Source organism: Ornithorhynchus anatinus, chromosome 17 (assembly GCF_004115215.2).
Source record: "Ornithorhynchus anatinus isolate Pmale09 chromosome 17, mOrnAna1.pri.v4, whole genome shotgun sequence".
Classification (NCBI taxonomy): Eukaryota; Metazoa; Chordata; class Mammalia; order Monotremata; family Ornithorhynchidae; genus Ornithorhynchus; species Ornithorhynchus anatinus.
Window position 1 is genome coordinate 32038275 of NC_041744.1, and position 14949 is coordinate 32053223.

The 14949-nt window shown below is 42.0% G+C and overlaps 2 protein-coding genes across 5 annotated transcripts in view; one reads left to right on the forward strand and one right to left on the reverse strand.

The window, feature by feature from the left end:
• Nucleotides 1-7657, forward strand: part of CRYBG3 (crystallin beta-gamma domain containing 3) — a 95061-nt gene extending 87404 nt beyond the window's left edge. The window contains exons 18-22 of the mRNA XM_029081995.2: nt 2151-2290; nt 3039-3162; nt 3998-4156; nt 4748-4907; nt 5938-7657. Of these exons, the coding sequence (XP_028937828.1) occupies nt 2151-2290; nt 3039-3162; nt 3998-4156; nt 4748-4907; nt 5938-6026 (672 nt within the window). The 3' untranslated portion in view covers nt 6027-7657. The remainder of the gene's footprint in view (nt 1-2150; nt 2291-3038; nt 3163-3997; nt 4157-4747; nt 4908-5937) is intronic.
• Nucleotides 7658-7835: 178 nt separating this feature from the next.
• RIOX2 (ribosomal oxygenase 2) overlaps nt 7836-14949 on the reverse strand; it is a 74235-nt gene continuing 67121 nt past the window's right edge. For 3 of the 4 annotated variants that reach the window (XM_007657358.3, XM_029081996.2, XM_001519083.6), the window contains 6 exons: nt 13234-13337; nt 10897-10999; nt 10038-10209; nt 9158-9246; nt 8561-8650; nt 7836-8196 (listed from right to left, as the gene is read on the reverse strand). In XM_007657358.3, the coding sequence (XP_007655548.1) occupies nt 8038-8196; nt 8561-8650; nt 9158-9246; nt 10038-10209; nt 10897-10999; nt 13234-13337 (717 nt within the window). In that variant the 3' untranslated portion in view covers nt 7836-8037. The remainder of the gene's footprint in view (nt 8197-8560; nt 8651-9157; nt 9247-10037; nt 10210-10896; nt 11000-13233; nt 13338-14949) is intronic. The other variant, XM_007657359.1, reaches the window with a different exon arrangement.

The following is a 14949-nucleotide window of genomic DNA, read 5'->3' on the forward strand; positions in this document are numbered from 1 at the left end:
GAGGGTAGGCAGCAGTCCCGTGCTCTATCCACCCTCTCTGACTCCAGCCAGGCTGAGGGACTTATCTCTTGGCTCTGAAAGGAAATCAGACAATGTAGCCCTCCATGAGTGGGACAGACCCACTCACCCATCTGAAAATATGCCCGCAAAGCCAAACTCTCCCCATCCAAACCCCACTTCTCTTGGGCTCCCGTTGTGAAGCAGAAGAAGGGTTGCTACCCCGCCACACAGAGCAGTAAATATCTTTCCCTGGAGTTTTTATCTCTGCTGGGATGGTTTTGATGGGAGGCAGCAGTGTGGTAGTTCCAGACAGGTTTGGTTTAAAGTGACTGGTATTTACTGACAAAGTTCCTCTAGCTAGAGTACTCAGGATAGAGAAGCAAACCAGTTAATTCTAATAGCTTTTCACCTGTTTGGAGGTTTCAGGGGATAGCCTTGCCTGCCCAGCCGCAAACAACCACCCACCCCACTGTAATTTTTATTGTAATTATTAATTATATTAAGCACTGAGATGAAGCAGCATGGCGTAATGGAAAGAGCACGGGGCTTGGGAGTCAGAGGTCGTGGATTCTAATCCCAGTTCCACCACTTGTCAGCTTAAAACAGTGCTTGGCACATAGTAAGCGCTTAACAAATGCCATTATTATTGTTATGATCATGTAATCAGATGCAGCACAGATGCTGACTGAGCAGTGTCCCGGCCGCATATGGAGCCAAGCTTGGAAAAATCACTGCTTGCTGTCATTCAATGACCAGGTTTTGGGGCTCCTTGTGGTAGAACTGTGCTCTGGGCTAAAGGGATTTCCCTCTTACGAGGTCTTGGTTTCTGAGCACTACCAAGTGCCATTCTTAGTAGCAGTAGTAATAACGGTATTTGTTGCATATAGTGCACTTAGTACACAGTGCTGGGATAGATACAAGTTAATCAGTTGGTTTGCAATCCTTGGGTTTCAATCTAAATAGGAAGGAGAACAGGTATGAATCCCCATTTTCGTGAATGAGGAAACTGAAGCAGAGAAGTTCAGTAATGTGCCCGCGGTCATACATCAGGCAAGTAGCAGAGCAAGGATTAGAACCCAGGTGCTCTGAATCCTGTCTTTTCCCTAGGCCATGCTGCTGCTCCTCTTCCTCGTGTATTTTGCTTATTTCATTTATAACTCTATTGCCTTAGGTAATCACTTGATTTAAGCACAGCACTGGATATTACCTTTGAAGCATCATGTGTGTCATCCACTTTGGGTTCTAGTGGTGTTTCCAGTAGCAACAGAGCTCGGTCCTGGACCAACCCGCTGGGGCCATTGTTCTCCTTGGTTGCTGAGCTTTGTGGGCCAGCTCCTGACGTGGGGTGTGGGGTTGGACAGGGAGATCCTAATCCGCTTCCTTTTGTGCAGGTAAAGTGCTTCACACTAGCAGGATGTGGCTTTTCTGATTCACCTTTGGGAAATTGAGCAACGGTCATATCACCTCAGGTCCTTCATAGCCCAGCATAGCACTCAGCACCCGAGCGGGCTTCAGCTCTTGGGCCTCTGTGCCTTCCCTTCACCTTTCCCCACCCTGTTTTGGACTGTTTTGTTGCTCAGTAACATCTCCTCCTCTTCCTCCTTTCTCCCCACTCCTCCCTTCGGGGGCTGTCTGTAAAAGGTTTGGTGGTAAGAAGGTTGCAACTAATGGCTGGAATGAGATTTGGGACCATTGTGGATTCTACTCACCATGTTGCCTCATTGTTCACAATTGCTATGGGTTAATGGAAAGTTTCCTCCACCCCAAGATTATAAAGTACCTTTCTTCAGATGTTCTCCTAAACATGATCTGTCGATTTGGCAGGGGTTAGGACCAGAATACGAATGCAGCAAAATGTCAAAGCTCTTGCCTCCCAGGCTGTTGTGATTCATTCAGTCCTTTTTATTGAGCACTCACTATGTGCAGAGCACTGTACTAAGTGCTTGGAAAGTTAAATTCAGCAATAAAGACACACAATCCCTGCCCATACCAGGCTTACAGATCACAAACCCCAGAGAACAAGCATAGTTTAAAAGGTCAGCGGGACCCACGTGAGAGCATTCAAAGGGCCGTAGCCAACTGGAATTCTTGGCAAGTCCAGGGGCTTTGATCCCAAAGGATTAACCCTTTCCCTTCTCCTCTGCTTTCAGGTATTTGAAGAGCCTTTCATCAGCCTGTTTGCCTTGGGACACTGCGAGGGGAGGGAGCTCCACTTGGAAGAAGCCGTCAACTCGGTTCTGAACAAGGACTTGCACTTCTACACGCAGTCTGTCTGGGTCAGGAGCGGGTTGTAAGTAATAATATACTGTTGGTATTTGTTAAGTGCTTACTATGTGCAGAGCACTGTTCTAAGCGCTGGGAAAGATACAGGGTAATCAGATTGTCCCACGTGAGGCTCACAGTCTTAATCCCCATTTTACTGATGAGGGAACTGAGGCACAGAGAAGTTAAGTGACTTGCCCACAGTCACACAGCTGACAAGTGGCAGAGCTGGGATTCGAACCCGTGACCTCTGACTCCCAAGCCTATGCTTGTTCCACTGAGCCACGCTGCTTGCCACGAGGCCCAAACTGGGGCCCCTTGTTCCAGAACCGGCCTGGGCTACAAGTCACGGCTTTCCTGGCATACTGAGGGCATTATCCAGTTTACACCCTCTATTCTGTCCCTCTGCAGGGCTTCTCAAAGTGATCTGTGAAATGTGTGCCATGGTGTAGTGATCCAGCCCATGGGCCTTAGGACTCCAGGAGTGGAGCACTACAGTGTGTGCCTTCTGAGTCCTGATCACCCAATGCTGTGTTTAGTCCTAGTGATACTCTGAGTTTACCCCTTTGGCACTTGGGCTTTTTGTCCAATTGATTGCTGGTGTTTTTGTCGGGCCTGGCTCCCTGTACAAATGGGTGGTAAACCTGCTGCCTCCCTCCTTCCATGCTTCCCTCCTCGCCACCCCCCCCCACCTTCTTTGGTGCTTTGTGCAGAGATAGTTAATTAAGAGGATGGCCATACTGATTTCAAATACTGTCCTTTCCTCCTTTATCCAGGTGGATTGCATATGAAGGATGCAATTTCTTAGGAAGACAGATCCTGATGGAACCATGTGAGATTTCAAACTGGACAGAGTTCAGTGGGTGGAAAGCAATCGGCTCCCTGCGGCCCGTCAAACAGGTAAGGAGAATGGGAGCAGAGCGTGAAGCCCCACCGAGGTCATCCTCACCAGCATGGTTCTCCACCTTCTGGCTGCACTAGACCCTTTTCAACTGTTAGGCAACCCAGCTGGTTGGACCTTTCCCAGATATTCATCCTCCCTGATTGTTTGGTGAGGTAGCTTGCTTTCCAGTGTGACAAACCTGTCAATGCCGAATCAGACATTGAGTTCTGGTTAAGGCTTATTCTGCCGAGCCATTCCTAGGAGCTTCCAAACTCCCACAAGAGTGATATCCACTGCCTGGGCTGATAAAAACACTCACCCTGGCAGCATGTGGGGGCTCAGCAGCTGCCCACATCCACTTGAAACCTCTCTTCCCTGAAAAAGCCGAAGCACCTAATGCCACCCTGTTAAACGGTTAACGTTCAGCTGGTGCTTTGGCTCAGACTTGCTAAAAGTCAGCATTTTTAATGACTCTTGAGTGCTAGTCTTACTGCAACTATTAGGCAATTTACTATTGAATTCCACTATTGCAGGTCATTATTGATGTCTAGAACTATTTGTGGTGTTTGGTTCAAGTAAAACTAGTTTTTTAGGGGATTCTGGAGTATAATATATTTAGGAGGGAAGAAGGCGCTAGTCTATCAATGTGAGAAGTGTCTAACACTTGCCATATTCATATTCTGTTTCTGGAGCTATTTTACAGATGCCCCCTACACCCATGGGTTTAGTTGTGTGAGGTGATGCAGTGAGATTGCATTAAATTCCCTCTGGCACTTCTGATTTGAAGGGTAAATGCCAAGTGTATTAGGCCCTATAAAGTGACTGATTCTTCCTCTTTTTCTTGGATCGAAGCCTGCAGTGTTCATCAGGATAAAAAATCGAGCCCAAGATGAGTACCTGACAGTCATTGGGAATCTAGCTGATCCAAGAGCCACATCAGTTTGTATATCTCCCTACAATGGAAAAAGCACTCAAATCTGGTACTATTGCCGTGGACTCTTCAAGTCTAAGGTAAGGGGCCCAGTCAATACTACTTTTAATCCTGAGAACCTACCATGATGTCCAGCTATCTTAAATCCAGGACATAGGAGTAGTTTGCTTTAATTAATAGTATTTATTGAGCACTTAATGTGTGTGCAGTGCACGGGAGAGTACAGGGAAGCAGTGTGGCCTTGTGGACAGAGTATGGGCTTAGGAGTCAGAAGGGCCTGGGTTCTAATCCCACCTCCATCACTGCTATGTGATTTTGAGCGAGTCACTTCACTTCTCTGTGCCTCAGGTACCTCATCTGTAAAATGGGGATCAAGGTGGTGAGTCCCATTTAGGATGGGGACCGTGTCTGACACCATTTGCTTGTATCCATCCCAGGACTTAACAAATACCACAGTTATTAACTGTCATTATTATTATCACAGTGTACTAGAGTTGGTAGCTCCTTGTGAATGGGGATCAATGTCTAACAGTCTAAAGGGAACTGTGAATGCTGTTTAATATTACTTAAAATAGCAGTCTGAGGAAGATCTGATCTTGGGGTGACTTCAATCTATCTATAGTTTGTATCTCTCTCTTATTGCAATCATTTTGTTCCAAAATACCTTTTAGGCTAATGATGCATGCCTAGATGTTATTGGTGGCAGAGACTTACCTGGAGCTAAAGTGGCCTTGTGGACAGAACACGGGAGGTGTAGGCAGAAGTGGAAACTGAATAAAGACGGAACCATCAATTCTTATCTCAGTGACCAACTTGTTCTTGATGTGAAAGGTACAAAACCAGATTGGGTTACTGCAGGCTCCCGGATGCCTTAAACAGATTCTCTGTAAATTTAAGTACCCACCCAGGCTAGAGCTGTTTGCTGTGGGATAGTTGTCCTGTGCCTGTGTTCTTAAAGAAAAAACATTAGCAGGTTAAATAATTGTTTTATTTAACACTCTGCCCTATTTTAAAGAACAGACCAAGCTGATTCCTCCACTACTCAGCTGTAGCAAAGACCTGTGGAGTGAGAGAAATTAAAGGGGGTGTGATGGTGGAGAAAAAAGAGAGACTTGATAAATGTACCTGATGGTTATCACAGGAGAGGTTGAGAAATTTAAATTAGTCCTAGAAGGGAATTTTCTAATAATGGTCAACCAGTGACCTAAATTTGGTGGCCCTTCTAGTCCCAAGATCATATGATTCTGTGACATATAAAGAAATACAGAAAAAAACAGAATTGGCTATCTCACCATTATTATTTTTCACCTATGTTTAGGAGATTTGCTATAGTTTAGGGCTTCCAAAAAATCCAGTATTATGGAAACTTCATGAAATAAATGAACATAGATTACTGCTGGTTCCTTTACCAACTCAGACCCTAGCTTGGGGCTAACTAGTATTTTAGTTTGTGTACTATACCTGTTGTCCCCACATTGTAACTGCCACAGATTTTCCTGGCTGCTGATTGAAGAGGTAGTCATAGCCACTACTGTAGTTGTAATAACACCACTTGATATTCAGCCTTTTATTTGTAGGTCTCAGAAATATGTAAAATACCTAATGTCCCCCACCTGCCTCTATTGAACTATATATAATAAAGCACCATTACATAAACAGCTTATCTTATTTTTTTGACCTGACTCAGATTGACCTGGCATTTAATTTGAAATATGTGGCTTATTCTGCCTGAGCTGACTTTTTGTATTAGAATCTTCTAATTCATGCTTAGGAGAGTCCTACTACACAGTGAGCTTAACAGATTTGTAAAAACTGATGAGTATCTACATGAATAATTAACTTCTTCCTTTGAACTTTGCAGGAGGAAGTTATTACGATAAGACCCACATAATTGTAAACCCGCTCCTGGAGGGAGAACATACACAGAAATGGGACATTGAAATATTGTGAGAGAAAAATAACAAGCTAGTTCTCTAATTGGGCTGGACTGCAACTGTCATCTGGTTCGAGGGTGTGAGGAAAAAGAAGCTACTGAAAAAAGCTACTGAAGTCACAGGCCACTGGAATGCTGAGAAATTCAACTTGCACTCTTCCTTCTCCAGAGTATTGCTGAATTTGTTCCCATAAAGAGGAACTAAATGGACTTAAATACAGTATTCTCCATACCCATATTGCAAATAGTGTTTTAAGACTCCTTCTGCCTGGATTCTTATGTTTCCTCTTCCTGCTGACCTTTCTCCTTGCATATTTGTGAGGCATAAAACCCCCAATGGTGCCCCTTTGTGTGGGGCATCTGATTGCAATATTCTTGAGAAAGTTTCAAGGCCCAAAAGGTGAGTACACAAGTGTTTCCATTCTGGTGCTGTAGATTCTGTTACGAATCATAAAAACAGGCACAGATTCTCCTCTCCCAGAACCTTCACTGACTACTAATAGTCACATTAGATTAGAAAAGCAGCAGGAATTTGTGTATTGTGTATCACTGGTATATGGATTCATTATTTTACACTTGACATTTGCTCAAGAAGCAGAGTATATATGCCAGTTGAAAGGGGTTAATGGCTTTAAAAGCCATCTGCAAAACAGTTAACCCTTCTTTTTGAACTGACTTTAAAAAGTTGCAATATTTTTTTTGGTTCTTGTACCCAAAAAGCACAATGTAAACAGCCATGTGATATAGAAAAGGGCCATCAATTCTAGCCATAAGTGGTATTTCCTGTATCGTGCAACATGACAAAGTTAATTTTTCTCTTAATAGTTATTATCCTGATTGCTATGTTGGAGCCAAACATAACTCCTGCAATATAATTTTATATAGCATTATAATTGAAGAAATCAGATTATTCCTTATCTGCCAGGAATAAAGAAAAACATTTTCTCCAGCAGAAGGTTTTAGCAATTTGGAGGGTTTTTTTCATTTACAAAGGAATTCAGTAAGAGTCAGGTAAGAAAAAGATTTTTCTGATTTATAGAGGTTGTTTTCCCTCCTGAATTAACTGCCCAGTGTTTTTTCCTGCCAGGAAGCATACAAAATGCCTTCTCTATTTTTATATAGATAAAATTCTTTATAGTGTGAAATTTTCAAAATGCCTACCTAATTGCACTTTAGAATGTAAAATACAAGTAAATAAGTTAAATTCATTAATAGATTTGTCTGAATATTTTTGTAGTAACCAATTTAAATGTAAATATTAGGCTTGAGTAGTACTGCTGTAGATAAGTTTTCTGTACTGTCCTTAATGTAACAGTGAAAACTTTAAAAAAAAAATCTCTATTAGACCCAAAGATGTAGAGTAAGTACAGCTCCTCTCAGTGTTATTTAATGCCATGTATTTCCAGAATTCTAAGCATGCTTCTTTTTTTTTAAATGGAGCCTAACTTTGCCCATAGCATGTATAGTTTATTATACAAAGCATGTTTTTGGGTCCTTTTTCCTCATTCTTTTTAAAAATCTCCTTTTATAAGTTATTTCTTCCAAAGAACAGAATATCAAGTCAGGTACCTTATTCATTTGAATGAAAAAGTAGAGATGTACTTTTCTACAGCATTGGATTAAATAAAATTATATGCCCTTTTAGTGACTGAAGAAACAATATTACTTTTCTCCCTCCAGAATATGATGGGGAATGAGTTGTCTTCTCCAAGTTGAAACACTTATCTCATTCTTCTTACTTCCATAATAGAGTCCAAGGCTACAGAGCTGCCTTTATTCACTTCACTGTTGACTGTTAACTATTAGAAATAACGTGGGGACAGACATGGAGAGAAGTTTGTTTATTTTACTGTAACTCTCTCAAGGTTATCACAGATGTTGTACATTGCTTCTCTCAGGCAACAGAAAAACGGTTGAGCACAGAAGTGAGCTCTGGTCCCAAGGAAGTCTTGACAGCAAAAAACAACAGACAATATTTTACCCATAAGAAAGGGAGAAGAAATCATTTTACCGTTCCACCAAAAAGACCTAGACAACTTCAATCAGACACTCAGTCCAGAGGGATACCACCAGGTTTTCTTTTTCTGCATCTGTATTAAGTTTCAGTTCTTTAACGCCAATGACTCCACTGCTCCAAATTTGTTTTAATGCATCCATGTGGGATAAAGGAAAGCGAAGCCCATGAGTCTGACAAAGGGAGAAAGAGGAAGATGACTGTTGGAAAACATGGCTTTAAGTAGTAAGTTGCCAAAGAAATGTATCACTTATGCTCCATAGCTAGAGCTACTAAGCCATTCTCCATTGTCTTATTTTGTTAGTATTTAATGCCCATTCTGCTGCAGTCACAGCCTAACAGTATGTGGCTCCTCCTAACTGATAGTTTTGCAAAGAGAGGAGAAAGAGTGCTCCCCACCCTTTAACCATCAATGAACCATCCAACAGTGAAAAAGGACACAGAAGCTGGTGGTTCTATGGTTCCACATGCTGGAACTAGCTTCTAATTGGAAGTGTCCCTCTGCCAATCCAAGCTGACCGCCAGGGAGTAACTCACCTCTGTTTCTTCTTCGTTTCCCATCATGTGTGTCTCCCTCCTGTTCTTTAAAGAGTGGTAGATATATACCATCTTTTCTTCAATCCCATCCTTAAAAGGAAAGCAGTAAAAATAACATAACCAATCTTTAGCATAATGGCCCAGTTTTTAGCACTTATTCCTCAACACCCACCAGGATCTCAGACTAAGGAAATCTCTGGGTCTTAGAATTTGCTTAGCAACCAACAAGTACGGTAAAATGAAAACTATTGTTTAAATTTTATAATCTACAGGACTTCATTGCTTTTAAGCCACTGCTGCAGGTTTCCAGCTGACCTAATGACCTGCCAACTAGAATGGCTACTGTATGACAGCTGGACTTGTACAATACTTAATATGCTAGCATTTGATAAGATTACTTGAGAACCTAGCCTAGTCTTTGTGGTGGGGCTCTTCCTCTTTACTAAGTGGGTACTCCAGCCCTCCTTCACCAATCTAGGACAAGCAAGAGTTGTTTTCCAATTGAGCATGGGATCTTGGTATTTCAGTGCTGACACAGAAGTTAGTCCTGTTGTGAAGCAAATCACCATTTAAAAAAGCAACTTTCCTGATACTCACAGATCTGTTTTGATCTTGTTCCACTGTAATGATAATCTTGTCTTTAAACTGCAATTTCACTTTACTGTCTAATTTTGGTAACTCCCCAACTAGAACACAAAAGGGAGAAAAAAAAAATCTCAAAGAAGGAAACAGCAGGCTTTAAACAATTTCCTTGATCAACTCAGTTTCAGATCATTTTGGATCATGGAAGATGGAAAAAATTAATTTTGCCAACTTTCAGAGTCCACTTTAGAATGTATCTACTTCCCTTGCATCTCAAAAGTTTTCATTTTTTGTTAAATAATAGAGCATGTAGGGTGAAGAATCTGATAAACATTTCTCTCGAAATGCTATCAGAGGAAAGAAGGAAAGGTAGAAAAAACAATAGCTTCAGAAAAACAACTTCACTTAGATAAAGCCATTCACTGTACTTTTTCCAACTTTGTATTTAGAGCATCTCCTTCTCCTGCTCCAATGTTCCAAACTCTTTTTCATTCAGGAGCAGGAGACTGTAGTGAGAAGCAAGCATGGGCAGAGTTTCCAGCTGGGTTTTACAAGCATCAGAAAGGACTACCTGTTTATGGGATGCAGCAGGGAAAAGTAGAAAATATGGATGGAGCTAGCCTGGCTAATTTTCAAAAGATTCTTGAAAATTCAGGGCCATTATATGCCCAAAGCACAATGAGTTAGCTCACGTGTACTCGGTCTTCTTTAGCAGTTAAGCATTCTTTAGAGGGTAAGGACTAAAAGCTACTTAAAAAATAGCCCAAGAAATGCAAAGGTAGCACTAGGAAAATGACACCCTTCCCCCAACCCCCAGAACCTAGTGAGACCACACAAAAGACCACATGGGTTCAGAAGAATCTCCTGACCAATCCAAATTCTATCTCCACTGTACCTGGAGTTGAAAGGTCAAACCCCCCTGCCAAAGGATATGGGGGCAATCTGTTCATAATAAAATCCTTCTTCATATCTGATGATCTCAGTTCTCTGGTGCTCTCTAGTTGGTCAGCAAGAGTCCTCAAGAAGCCACACAATTTCGTTGTTGAGACAGCTGCTGCCTCCACCTGCTAGAAACAGAAAAAAGAGGTTTGTGAGTGGACAGAGACAGGAGATCTGCTGTGCCCCAAATCACCAGGGTCCAGACCCCATGATCAGTTGAATTTCATAGGGGGGAAAAGCAGATAAATTTAACCAGAATATCCCCCTAAGTTCACCATTTCTTTTCCTTCTCCTAATGTGTCTACATTTTCTCTAGTTTGTTCTTTCTTGGATATCACAATAGGGTCATTTTTCTCAGTGAGCTCTGTTAAAGCACAAGTCCACTGCTAAAAAGATACTATTTCACCTCCAAGACAAAATATGCAATTGTTGAGCCCTCATTAGTTAATCTGTACTAAAAACCAATCATGGATTTCTTTCACACCTCCCAACAAAAGGTCCAGAAGCCCAGTGTACCAATGGCACCAACAACCCTGAAGCCTCCGTAAGTCAGCTCACTGCTAAAGTATTGGCCCCTCAGCATGCTGCTCTGGTTCCAAACACTTTTCTTTAAAGAGCCCCAGAATGCTTTCAATCACATATGGGGGCTTTCCTGGAGGAGCAGCTGACCACAGCATGACAAACAAGCCAAAATTACATCGATTCCCGACTGGAGGTGCTACCTTTGGAGTATAATCTTGTTCTCAGTCCTTCCCTTTCAACTACTGCCACTTTCAAGACGGTTCTGTTAGCCCGTGTCCACTGAGTTTCCTTACCATAAGTTGTTGCCTCGGAATGCCCATCCTTAATTCCACTTCTTCCTTTGCCGTTTCAAATACAAGTCCTGGAATGATATCTAAAAGAAAATCTCCCCAGGAACTGGAACACAAAAGAGACAAAAAAAAGATCTGAAATGTAAAACTAACCTGGCAACACGTCAACAACAAAGGGAAGTTGTGAATTCTACTAGGCCCGTGAGATGCCATTCAGCTTGGTGGAAATCTGGGTCTCATTAGACAATAGCCTTAGATGAAAACCAGAGTGGAATGGCTTGACCTACATTACTTTTATAATCTCTCACTGAAACAACCCAGCCTTGGCACCCTCCCTAATAAGTTATCTATAAAAGGGAGCAAACAGGTATGTGATAATACATTTCCCAAAACATTCTGAAAGCAAAGAATAAACTTTGTCCTGTTAAGAAACAAGTTCAAAAGGCAAAAGTAGAGTTAAATCACAAAATGTCGATACTTGCACTCCAAAATGCATCCTGCCCAACACCTAACTCTCCTTCCCTGCAATCCAGCTGCAGGAAAGACTAACCTCTTCAGCAGGAACTTCCAATGCTTAAGGTCCGCACACTGCTTTCAACACTCAGGTGCAGAGGGGAACTTATGAGTAAGTGCAAAACTCAAACGCACAATGAAAAGAGATCTTGGGAAACCTCCAACCAACCCTGAATTTTCCTGAGCCTGGATTTCCAGTTTGTGGATAATCCAGGCCCCAACTAATTCATTTGCCTCCTTTCTTTTCCTTACCAAATTTGGACAATTCTCTGCTTTGATTCTTTGGCATAAAAGTTACACCAGAGATAAGTATTGGGGAAGGAGGAGAGAATTCAAAGGGAGCCATTTTCTTATCACTTTCCGCAAGAGCTTAAGAGAACCTTTGGGAATGAGCTGGGGATTTCAACTGAAAGTTGATGATGTTTCTTAAGTGGGAACTGAAATGACATATACACTGCCTGCGGTTGCTGTTTAAACAAATCTTATTTAAACACTTCATATGCAAGTCACTGGGAACTACAGACTCTCTGCAACCTAGCAGCCCAGTAGATCATCAAAAAACATTTTTCCAAATTGCTATCGGGAGGCCCTAAATACAGTGTGACACTTTTTCTTTGCAGGTTAACTTTGCTATATTTCATAGCACATGCTATTTTAACAACTTAAAATATTTACAGAACCATTCTCTTGTATGTGTATAAACATCGTACTCCCTCCCATGACCATGTCGTATAATTGAGGCCTCAAAATGGAATCCTGCTTTATACTGTTGAGGCTCATATGCAAGCCTGCATGAAGCTCACTTGCTCCAAATGATAGGTGTTCCTACGTACATCTGCTTTGCTTCAGAGATTGACTCTGCAGGGCTGCAGAGAGTTTTTCCTAGCCACAGACTCAGGTAAGTCAGTTTGTTCTGGCATTTTCTACTGAATAATAATCATTAGACCTTTTGCAGAGTCTTGGACCTTTTGCAGAGTCTTGGAATGACATGATTCTGGGAATACTGTTTTACTATTAACTGAATTAACCCACCATTACTTCACATATGATTCCTAAGGGATTTTAAACACATGCCTTTTCATACTTTTCACAATTAAAGGAAGTTAAGTAAAGGACTAAATCCACGTCATGTAGAACTCTGAAGCACACTTGCACCTGAACACCTACCATTTGGAGCAAGCAAGCTCTCTATTAAAACTGGTACATGAACCTCAACAGTACAAAGCAGAATTCCAGTTAATGAGGCCTCAATATGGGACATGGTCACGGGATGGAGTACATACGCATACAAGACCAGGCTTCTTCAAATATCTATGGTATACTCATATTCTTCAAATATCCTGCGCTGAAAAATCCTTCACTTGATACCACGTTCTTTTCTATTTCCTATTAAAGACACAAAATCAGGGCTGCAAATCTGAACTCAACTAGGAAACAATGGGAGAGGACTAGAGTTCTGAACCACAACTGGATTTGGGGCAGAGGAAAAGAGGAAGACTATTTGTTGCTAGCAACTGGCTAACACTTCCCACACTCTTCATTAACACTATCAGGGTCTCCCTCCATGTGACTTGCTTTTAAAACAGTGTAAAACTGGGACAAAGTTCAGTTGCCTCTTCCAGATTTGTCTGTGGACAGCCAAAAATGGAAACCACAAGGAGGGATTTCTGACCCAGAACTTACGATCAAATCCCCAGGTCCTCCTCCCCTGCACTAAACTAAGGTCTGTGCCCTCATGACTCTGTGAGGTTACCTTTACCTTTCTCACTAAGTTGCTTTTCAAAAATGCTAAGGCAGGAGGCAATTAAAGAGCGGAAATATATTTACTTGTTTTGGTAGGTGCTGATGGTCACGTGAGTAGAATGGGCTACCCCTGGAGGAGTGTCAGCTTGGTGAATAGTCCCTCTGGGAAAGTATAACAAATCCCCTGGCTAAAAGTAGAAAAAAAGAAAAGGGGGAGGGGAGTGAATTAGTACTGTGCCTTGTCATTCCTCGTCTCCAATTTAAGGAGAAACATACAGTTCTTCTACAGTAGAAACCAGTCTTACTTGCTGAGCAGCCGGCCTGCTGCCCTGCTATGCTGCATAGCTATTCCCGCGAAGGAGGCCCAGCTGAATCTGACCTGCTTGGCAACTCTAAAGAGCCCAAAGGATGTGGGTTACAATACAGGTAAATAAGCTCCATATGCCAAACACTCTTTTCCTTTTTGTAAACTGAGGGTACACAGACTGGGTGTACTTCTTTGAAGTGGGAGCATTGGACCCAAAAACCTCTGCTATAAATGACCCATTACCACAGCCTGAAAAGAATCAACTCCACCAACTCACCTCTCCTACCCCAAAGCCGGATTGAATCACTTCACAGAGTAAATTTTTCAGAGCAGAAAGGAAGGGCAAGAGAAAGAGGGAGACCTGTTTTCAGCCTGTTTTCCCTCCTTTTTCTTAGAACCTAAAGCCTGATTTGTCAGGTTCGGTGGTTTTTTGTGGGTTTTTTAAAAATCTGACTACTTTATGCATAAAACTGACCCAAAATGTACATTAAGTGCCATATCTTCTAGGTATCTGGTTCTACGATTCAATATGCCAGCTCCAAACAGTGACAGTGGTGTTTCAAGATAGCTGTCTGGAAGCTAACACAACATCCCAACTTCACCCTGATTAACTGCCAGGCAATTGGCTACTCAGTCTAAGTTGCTAGGCCTTCAGTAACAATGGTCATTAACAATAGTCTGAGCAGTGGAAATGAAACTACTCAATCAACAAACAGTTCAGAAATCCTTTTTTTATTATTATTTTTTTAAATGAACTGCACTATTGGAAAGAAGAGTTTTTCCCAAAATATTTTCCTTTCTAAGGTATACTCGCTGACAACGCAGACTGAAAAACCTTTTAAGAGACCTAGAAAAGCACACACCACAAAACAGGAGAGAAGTCTAAGGCACCCAGGTGTATATTTACTCTTCTAGGAAAGCCTTTGGGAGTGATATGTATTAATTACATACTGGGTTATTGTTTTACTATGCTAAGTGAAATCAAACAAATCCTATGAAATAGATACAAGCATATGAATTGAAGTCATCCTTCATATAAGGTTCAACCTCTTAGGCTTCCTGTCAACACTCTTGTCTGTAAACCCTATTCAAATTCCATCTTTTTAATCAGCCCTGACTGTAGCCTAAGACTCAAGGTGACTCACCAAACTTCCCACCTAAATGATTGTTCCTCATAGCTGAAGAACTCAGGCACCTTCCACATTACTGATCATTTTAATGGAGCAGGAGCCTGTTCCACGCAGCCTGGATAGACAGCACTGCCCAACCTTAACCTGAAGATGAACTCTGAATCAGGACAGGTCAGCAGGGTGTTGGCATGCCTGCAATCCTTCCCCTAGATGCTCCTTGCCTTGGAGGCCTGCAATCCTTCCCCTAGATGCTCCTTGCCTTGGAGCTGCACACACACTGCTATATCCCCCAGCCTGGCACTGCTAGCCTAATCCATAGGTATGAAAATAAACATTGTTCTAAACAGGTTGTCTACCTGCTGG